The sequence below is a fragment of the Crocodylus porosus genome, unplaced genomic scaffold (assembly GCF_001723895.1).
Source record: "Crocodylus porosus isolate Cpor-Errol unplaced genomic scaffold, CroPor_comp1, whole genome shotgun sequence".
In the NCBI taxonomy this organism is placed as follows: Eukaryota; Metazoa; Chordata; order Crocodylia; family Crocodylidae; genus Crocodylus; species Crocodylus porosus.
Genome location: NW_017728886.1, coordinates 30,735,346 through 30,744,777, shown reverse-complemented (window position 1 = coordinate 30,744,777; position 9,432 = coordinate 30,735,346). Strand labels below are relative to the sequence as shown.

At 43.0% G+C, this 9,432-nt stretch overlaps 1 protein-coding gene across 10 annotated transcripts in view; it reads left to right on the top strand.

Moving 5' to 3' along the window:
• The first annotated feature begins 3,402 nt into the window (after positions 1 to 3,402).
• The window catches only part of KIAA1217 (KIAA1217 ortholog), a 264,429-nt gene continuing 258,399 nt past the window's right edge, over positions 3,403 to 9,432 (top strand). For 2 of the 10 annotated variants that reach the window (XR_002100374.1, XM_019531993.1), the window contains exon 1: positions 3,403 to 3,827. Coding sequence is in view for 9 of the 10 variants with exons in the window: in XM_019531993.1 (XP_019387538.1) it covers positions 3,758 to 3,827 (70 nt within the window). In the remaining variant the exon portion in view is untranslated. The remainder of the gene's footprint in view (positions 3,828 to 9,432) is intronic. The other 8 variants (XM_019532037.1, XM_019531957.1, XM_019531974.1 and 5 more) reach the window with 8 other exon arrangements.

The window sequence follows — 9,432 nt, the reverse complement described above, 5'->3', positions numbered from 1 at the left end:
AGTTGGGCAATCACCCAGCCTCAATTGCCCGGCTAGGCTACGAGAGAAGAAAGTCGGGCTGTGGGGAGAACAGCCCCTGTTGTGGGGGGCCACCCACACTGTGCAGACCCCAAGTGGTGGGCCATGGCTAGGGCGGGGGGCTCTGTGTGTCCCCCCCATCCCATTTGGCTGAGAGGGTGGGTCCGGCATGGGAGCGGTGCTGGGGTGATTACTCAGCTGGGCTGCAAAAAGGAAAGCCAGGCTGTGGGGTCCCCCCCTGCACTGTGCAGATCCCAGCTGTGGGGGGTGGTGGCTGGGGAAGGGGGGCTCTGTTCCTCCACCCTTGTCCCCTTTGGCTGAAAGGCCGAGACCAGCACAGGGGCAGGAATGGGACAATCTCCCAGTCAAGTTGCAGCGGGAAAGCCCCCACCATGGGGGGCTTACACTGAGCTAACCTCAGCTAGGAGAGCCACTGCTGGGGGTGGATAGGCCACCATGACTACCAGCTCTGGAAGCCCAGGTCTCTGGGCAGGGGAGGGTTTGCAGTCACAGCAGGGGCTGGGGGCATGTGCCTGACAGCCAATACAGGATGGCCCTGCTCAGCTGCCAGACTGGGAGGTGTGCAGTAATGCCTCCCCTGCACCACCCACATCCCCAGAGTGAACGTATGTTATGTTTGCCCATGATCCAATATTTTCAGTTTAAAGAGACCCCACAAAGGTTGGATTAATTCTGCCTTGGGTTTTTCTGACTGTCAGTACATAGCCTTGGTATGTGGGATGCTTGCAAGAGTTCTGTTTTATTGTGTTCCAATTCCATCTGACTGTTCATAACATCTACAAGATCTTCCCAAAGTTGGCCATTAAAGGCATGGTCTCCAGTGTGACAGAGCTCAACAGCAATTGAATTCGATGCCCATCATTTTTGGGTCTCTAATGCAAAAATCAGTGCGTGTGTAATGTAATTTCAGGTTAATAAAATATTACAGTAGAAAAACTGTACATCTCGCAGTATGTTTTGTTTAACTGCTGGATTGCTAGAGAATCGTTTTTATTCAGAACAGTTAGCATGTTATATTGCAGATCTTAAATAGCATGCTAATATTTAGATTGCTTTTCTCTTTCAAATAGGTATTGTGTTTGGTGTTTTGAATTGCTGGAAACTTCTGCAGTTTTGAAAAAAAGTGTTCTTGAAATTATTTAGTAGTTTAATATTGTTAATGGTAATTACAGGATTTGAAGTTTATCTATTTTAGATAAGGGAAATTTACTCAAATCCAAGATGAGGGTTTTTTCCCCAATCACCATCAGGGGCAGGGGAATAGGACTCATCTTGGATTGAAGTACCTGCCCCAGGCAGGTAGTAGCTCAACTCTGGCTTAGGACCCAGGCTTGGGGCTGAAGCCAGAAATGAGCTGCTGTCTGCCCCAAGTCAGGATAGCTGGGGATGGGGGGGCAGGCTCACAGCTGGCAGGACCACAACAGGGGAGGAAGGGAAGAACCTGCAGCCTGCCTCCTGCCTCTTCCTCCTATTCCTAGACCTGCTCCCCTACTCCCTATTCTTCCCTGCAACTTGTTCCCCCACCTCCTGCTCCCCTGTCTCTCCTTACCTTTTGCTCCAGTCCCTCCAGCCCTGACTCGGGTTGGCTGGGACCTGCAGCCACTTGTCCTTGGCCAGGCTGGGCTGAGGGAGTCACTGCTGCTGAGTGCCCCAGAGGACCAGAGCTACAGAAGAAGGTAAGGGAGGAGGCAGAGGGTTGTGGGGGGTAGGTACAAACAGACAGAAGGGATCAGGCACAGGCATGGGGGGGCAGTGGGTGACAGGGCAGACTGCAGCAGGGGTAGAGGGTGAGGAGGTAAGGGGGCCTACACAGGCACAGAGGGCAAAGGGTGAAGGAGGCAGGTTGCAGGGTGGGCAGGTGCTAGGGAGACAGGGAGTTGAGGGGTCAGTAACAGGCATGGGAGGTGAGGGGACAGGCTGCAAGGGGAAGCAGGGGTACAAAGGAAGGGCATGAAGGGACAGGCACCAGCGTGGAGGGAGCAAAGGGTGAGGGGGAAGGCCGCTGTGGGGATCAAAGGGTGGGAAAACAGGGAATGGGAGTCATACAGAGGCATGAGGGCAAGGGATGGGAGGCAGGGGGCAGGCACAGGCACGGAGAGGCACTTGACAAGGGACACATGGTGGGACATGCAGGCAGCAGGGGTGACAGGCACAGGGGGCCTTCTTCCCTTGTTTCTGCTTTCTCCACCACAGCAGTGGATGGGACAAATTTAAAACAATCTTCCACTAATTAGATTCTGTACATGGAGAATCTTAAGAAATTTATAATTTTTCATTTATAAAATCTAGTTGTTGGAGAGGTGGTCATCCTAAATTCAAAGTCATCTTGGATTCAGGGAAATATGGTATGTTCTTTGAGTTTCTTTACTAAATTTAAGAAAAATTACAACAATTCTTCAAACAAACATCTAAATAAAAAGTTTCACCATTTCATCCAGATACTCCCACAAGAAGGAACCTCCAGAAGCAGGTCCCTTACAACCTTTCTTCATTGTGGGGGTGTCAAGTACTTACATACGCTGAAGTCAGGTTGGAATTCCCCGGCTTACCCAAGTGACTTTTATTTTCTTTTAAATCATAGCTACTATATTACCTATCCTGTTGGATATAGCTCCAAATGTAATGGCTGATTTTAATGGGAAACTGCATATATTTTTAGAATCTTTGCTACGCTTTATTTTTAAGCTTGTTCAGAACTCTTGGATGGATATGCCTTCTGCTCTTGGTAATGTTCCTTAATTTTTCAGTTTGTTCCAGCACGTCTTCTTTTTACTCATTTATCTGTGATCATGCCTTGGCTTCACCACCTTAATAGACAAGATTCCAGTCTGGTGTTCTCTGTTGGATCATGTGGTGAAAACTGATTCTCCTCCGTCACTTGCTATACTATTTTGCAGCCTAGTGGGTCTACTGCTTCTCCTGCAGGCTTCCTGCTTCCAATCTAACTAGAAGAAAAATTATGATTTGTTGTTGCATCTATGGTTATTTGCACTTCAAAAGTCTGTGCTAGCCAACGTTCCATCTCCCGTATAGCTTACTGTAGTTTATGCTCCTTTCTGTTGGCTTTGCTAAAAGGCCTGTCTTTATGTTTTAAATTCATTCTACTTACTCTGTGAACAGCTTGAAAGTATTCACCAGAAAACAAAACCTCAGAGTGTTTACATAATGAATTACTTTTAAACTGCATGTTAAAAAAGACAGAGAAGCATTTATCAGGAATGTTGTGGGCTCCGTGGTTATGTGTTAAAAAAAATACTCTGTGGAAAGGCTTTGTCCCATGACAGAGATTTAAAAAGCAAAGGATTCGGATTCCAGCAGAGATTCAGGCCTGTAATCATGTTTGAAATGTTCTCTTTCATAATGCTACTTGGCTGCAGGATATGTGTAGTTGGGGGCTGTGGAAAACAAGCAGGCTAGGATCTTGCCTGCAGAAAAGACCATCACCTGTTGGGGCCCACACTGAGAAGTGCTCAGGGACTATTTCAGCAGCAGCAGCAAGCTGCAGCAGCAGCCTCTGGAAGTACTGCCCACCATTCCACTGAGGACCATTACCGATCCATAGCGAATACTTGGACTTCTGGAATGCAGTTCATTTTTTAAAGGAACTTTGTGCTGTAGAGGAGGGTGGTTTCCTTTTTTTCCTGGAGGCTGTTTCTGGTAGTTTTTCAAGCTGCAGTTTTAAAGTTTGAGAGGAAAGCTTGTGCAGTAGGCAGGGACAATGGAGGAAAATGAAAGCCAGAAATTTGAGCTGTGCCTGGCTTATTCAACAGACAGCAGACAGATGAAGGGTAAGTAACAGAATCAGTCAAAGCGGGAGTTACATTTAAACATGTCCCTCTTTGCTGCTTTCTATAACTAGATACTGACTGCATGGAATAAAAGTATATTTCTTGTGCATGTGGCTTTTGAAGAGTTGTCTAATTCTTTGTCTTTATAAGTTTAATGCTATTTTAGAGAGGTTAAATAGCAAAAGAAGGAAGCATGGTATATTGGTGTCACATTTTGTAACACTAAGCAATGTGATATGGAGGGTGCTACTTCCCTAGGGAAAAATAAATAAATGCAGTTACCCTTTATATTCCAGCTGCAGGGAAAAAGTAACCCCTCATTTTGTAAAAGCAAGCCAGATTACATTTTTTTCAGTTTATATTTTTTAAATCAGAGATCCACAGTAGATTGCCACAAGAATAGTTTACTTTGTGTGAAACCAGTTGAGTTTATTTTGGAATGAAGCCAAGAAATTATGAGCATGCTTTTTCATGTAAGGTCAGCTGTGGTGCATTTGTACAATTACCGCTGTACTCTAGGTTTGCCCAAAACTTAATGAAAACTGTTTCCTGATGAATTTTTATGTGGGCTATTCCATTCAGAATAAAAAGCGTGATAAATACCTCATTTAATCTGAATCTGCATATTCTAGGGGGTTTTTTTAGAACGCCAATCACGGTAAGTTTTGTGAACATCCTCTGTGCATGTTGTATGGTGTTTCTCACTGAGACGTCAATTAAATTTTTGTGCTCCCATGTATGTAATAAATATTATAATATATTTGTGTATAAATTCGAACTGAAAAATATTTTGATATAACAATAATATAATATCAGTGATTTTCAAATAAGTTGCATATTCTGAAAAAACATAGAAACTCCAGTGTGATAATTCATATTGTATGACATTCTTTTGGATTGTCTTGATAGCAAAAAGAAAAAAAAAGCAGTGAAACAGCATATCCCATGTATATGTATATGTGTGTTTATGTTTAGCAACAAGGAATTCACTTAAAAAAGAATTTTAATGAGAAAAATTAGGAAAAATCACCAAGAACCTGTTTCTTCGATATTAATCATGAACAATTTGTTGAAATTCAAGTCATATTAAAAGTCAGAGGTCTGTCTGGACCAAACCCTGAGTTCAAGAACTCTTGATCCAGTAAAATTCAGATCCAAACTTGGTGACTTGGGCCCATATATAGAATTGCATAGAATACTTTGTAACCATAGTATATTATAACAACAAAGGAGGACCAGAAAGTCTGTTTTGAGACTGTAAAAGCACTCTGCTATTGGCTCCAAATTACAAATGCATATGGACATTTGGGGAGGTTGGGGGGAGGTTAAATCACATTAAAAATGACCACCCAATCTAACGTAGTTCGCCCAGGTGCTGACCTTACACTTAGATCCCTAGTTAGGTCGATCTAAGTGTGAGCTGTAGAGATGTTCAGGACAGTTAGATGGGTCTAAAAGTGGACGGCCTGATCTGAGTTAACCCTGCCTTTGAGGTAGTCTAACTTAGATTGGGTTTGCCATTTTTAGACCTATATAACTGTCTTGAGCTGCACAGTTCCCAGCACAACCCCAGGGCTGGAAAAGCTTACCCACTGACCCTAGCCCTGGAGCTGCACTTTCCTTAGCTCCTTCCTGGCACCAGGATATTTGTTTCTCCCCCAGCCTACTTCCCCCTCAATCCTCTATAGTTCACCCTCCCACTAATGCCCCCCCCAGCGCCAACTTATCTTAGATCAGGTGGCCATTTCTAACTCAATTTAACCTCTCCCTAATGTTCCTGAATGTCTGTACGCACCCTATAATGAACAGTTTTTGTTTTCTAAAAGAATATATGTTCACTGTTGGTTGTTTAAAGACCTGCTTTCATAGTTTGGTGTTGGTCAAGTGCACATTTTTTATTTCTAAAAGTCTTTTCAAATATGTTTTTGCTCCAACTTACAGTATAGAAGTTATGAAATATTTAGAAATATTGTAGGGTTATTAAGTAAAAAGACTACCATGTTTTCTGTAGACTGTCTTTAGCTTGCAGTGAAGCTCCATGAAGGGTGAAATTCAGTAACTTAGCTGCATGCTGAAGCACTGCAACAAATATATTTTGAGCTAGAAGACTTTGAGTCACAGCAGGTAATCAACAGATTTTTATGGTGAATTATTGTGTACATTCCACTAAAAGGTAAAGATGATGGAACTTCTTCATCAAGGTTTATTCAGTGTAGTAATGGATAAACCTGAAAAAGGTTGGAGTTGGGGTTCAGAAACACCTACATGTTAAGAACTATACAACATTTTAATCCCATTTTATAGCTCTTGTTCTGCTATTTAAGTAATCTTATTCTGCTTCTCTTCGCACAACATCATAGCAGTAGGTCCAGCAGCCTGTCAATGTCAATATATGTCTTTATCAGAAGGTAGACAAGCTTATCAGATACCTATTTTGAGTGGGGGAGGGAAGGGGTGTTGCTTTTTTCTCCTTTCAAGGGATGATCAAATTAATCTTTTTTCTTCCTCTTATTCCCTGCAGTCATCTGATCCATTTACACATTTAAGTTATATGTGGGTTGTCTGGCCCACTCTTTTCTAAGTGCCATTCTACATTATATGCCTTTTCTGAGAGAACCTACCTACATTGCCACTAAGTAATAGCAGGGTCCAGAAACTTGGTCTTAGTTTGCTCTTAATTTGTGCTGCCTCTGACCCAACAACAGTTACAGTTGCACAAACTGTGGAGCTAATATGTTCCCAGGTACAACGGGTAAGAAGTGGCAATTGACAATGTAAGAGTATTTAGGAGGGCATGAGAGAAGGGATCCTTCTCCCTATTCAAACACTTTAGACCTGGAGTGTCAAACTCATCTGGCCTTTGGAGTCATATGAGCAGTGTGGTGCTGGTCTGCAGGTTGGATCAGACCCATGGACCCACTCCTCCTCCTGTAGCATACCTGATCTGGGACTCGCTGCATGTGGTGGCCACCCCACGCACTGCACATAGTACCTGCCCCAGCATATCCAGGACTGCACTGCACAAGATGCCTGTTTTGGCTAGTCTGGGTCCTGTGCTGCATGCACTGCCTGCAAGGAGCACATGCAGTATTGGTCCTGGACTGACTGGAGCAGGCACCCCATGTGATATGTTTCCCAGAGCAGGTGCTGACACAGTCCTGCAAGGGCAGCCACCAGATGCAGCACAGCTGCCGTTCCAGCCAGACTGCACCTCATGTAACTCTCATTCTGGCCACTTCAGGATTCACACCACCAACAATGGAAATCCCAAACTGGCTGGAGTGGCCACCAGATCAGGTGTGCTGGGAGAGGGGGAAAGGGAGGGAGTCCATGTACTGGATTCGGCCTACAAACTCCCTCCTGTGCCATGGGCGTGTGTCATGCTCCTTGTGGGTCTGATCAGACCCAGGGGCAATACTAGAGGCCGAATGGCAGGGCTCCATGAATGGGATCCAGCTTGTGGGCTGTATGTTTGATACCTCTGCTTTAGAGAAAGTTGGGGTTTAGTTCAAATTTCAGGCAGCTGGCTGCTGTTTTATTCATGCTACCTTGTCCATTCCTAACCAATGTAGGATACACACCAGAAAGAAGCAGTAGAGATGCAGCATTCCTGTCATTGTAATAGAAAGAATGTCACATCTTGTGTGTATATTGTAATATGACAGTGGACTGCTGAATGTGCAGGTCCATGTGGAGATGGCAAAGATAACAAAGCCTACTTCTTTTCCTTAATCAGTGTGTGTAATGTCTGTTTACCAAATGTATGAAAGCAGACCAGCAGGTTTTGTGTGAGTTTAGGACACTTTCATACTCTGTATTAGGAAATGCCTAACATAGTCTTTAAGTTCTTTCTTGATATATCTGTATACAGTGAATAAAGGGTAAGTGTGTGTGTCTGTGTATCTTCCTGCTTCAGCAAACATCTTTACAGGTCTCAGAGAACTTGAGTGAGGAGTCTGGGTTGGTTTTAAGGTGAGATGCAAAAGCAAGAATTACAATTTCATGAACTTTCATGGCATACTTATAGTGATATCCTGAAGGAAGTGTCCATAAGCTAGTCAATGCCAAGAATTTCCATTTTACATATAGAAATTTACATGGAAGTGATATTAGGTATCTATGCTTTTGTGTAATGCTTAGACATCATCTGAAGTGGCCTCAAGTTAAGGTGGATTTCAAACATTTTTTTTGCCCCACACTTCCATTTTGACAAATTCAGAAATACGCCTGTATTTTGCACATGTCCAGTGCCAAATTCCACCTCCCCCTCACTGGACATCCACTGATGTGAGGCACAGGTTGGAGAAATCTTATGAAGTGTGGGTGTACCTGGAATAGTTGCATTTAGTAAAACAGTCATTTTGCTACTTCTCTTAAACTGTGCATCTGGGCATATGAGTTCACCCCTGATTTTTGTAGAAGAGATCACTACAAGGTTATTGCAGTTGGATGTTTCTCTAATTTAGTTATACATGGAAAAAATGTCCAATAGCATGTGTAGATGATGCTCTACTGTTCTAATTCTGGATATGCTTTTAGAAAACTGGCTTGCTCAAAATCGGCTAAAGATTTTAAAACTATATTGCATGTCTTTTTTTGGTTTTGAACATAATTAAAGAAACATATCAAGGAAACAACTTAAGTATAAATGCCTGGCTTTTAAGTCTAGTGCTTCCGACACCTATACCTATACTTAAGCAGTGCCCAACAAGTGTATAATACAGATAAAAATATCTTTTGATTATGAGTGAGTGTAATGTTTAGAATCAGGAGCAAGTGGTTCTTTTAAAGTGATATTGTTTCAGACCTCTTCAGTACAGAGGAGGCCTGACCCACAGTTTGAATACACCTGAAGGTCTGTATTTCCCCAGGGTTTAGGGCTGTTTGCATTCCAGGGGTCTGTTCAACTTGTTGCAGAGATGCCAGATGGGTTCACTTAACAGATTTTGGTGTGGTTTGGATTTGGGCTTTAGTTTCAGCACTATTGATCTATATTAATACAAGGTTTAATATTCTGAAACTAGGGGAAACTTTCATGTACTAACAAGCAGGCTAGATGGCTCAAGAAAAAGTCCATTCTTCAAAGAACTGTCAATCTAAGGCCTCAGTCCCACAGTGTGAATGTGCTTAACTCCACACAAGTAAATATTGTGAATAAACTACTGAATAAACTATTTGTGAAATAACTGCATACAGACGAAAGTAAAGGCAATGTTAAAGATATTTACACACAGATACATTGTTATTTTAAATATTCTATAACAGGGAAGGGCAGTTATTTTGGATGGAGGGCCGCTTAACGAGTTTTGGTGAGCTGTCAAAGGCTGCAAGGGTATTTCCCCCCCCACCTTTACAGGTGCCCCGCCCCCTCAGTTGCCATCTTGGGACCAAATGTTCCACTCCTAACCCCTGACCTTTGCCACTGGAAACCTCTCCCCTTGCCCTGGAAGTACTCCTTTTGGGAAGTGAGTTTGCCATCTTGGAACCAAAAAAAAAAATCAAATACTAAAAAACATCCCCAATAACATATTTTAATTTTATTTTAAAAAGGTATTTTTGTCCTGATTTGTGTGTGCTCGCATCATGTAAATAGAGGTGATTGCAT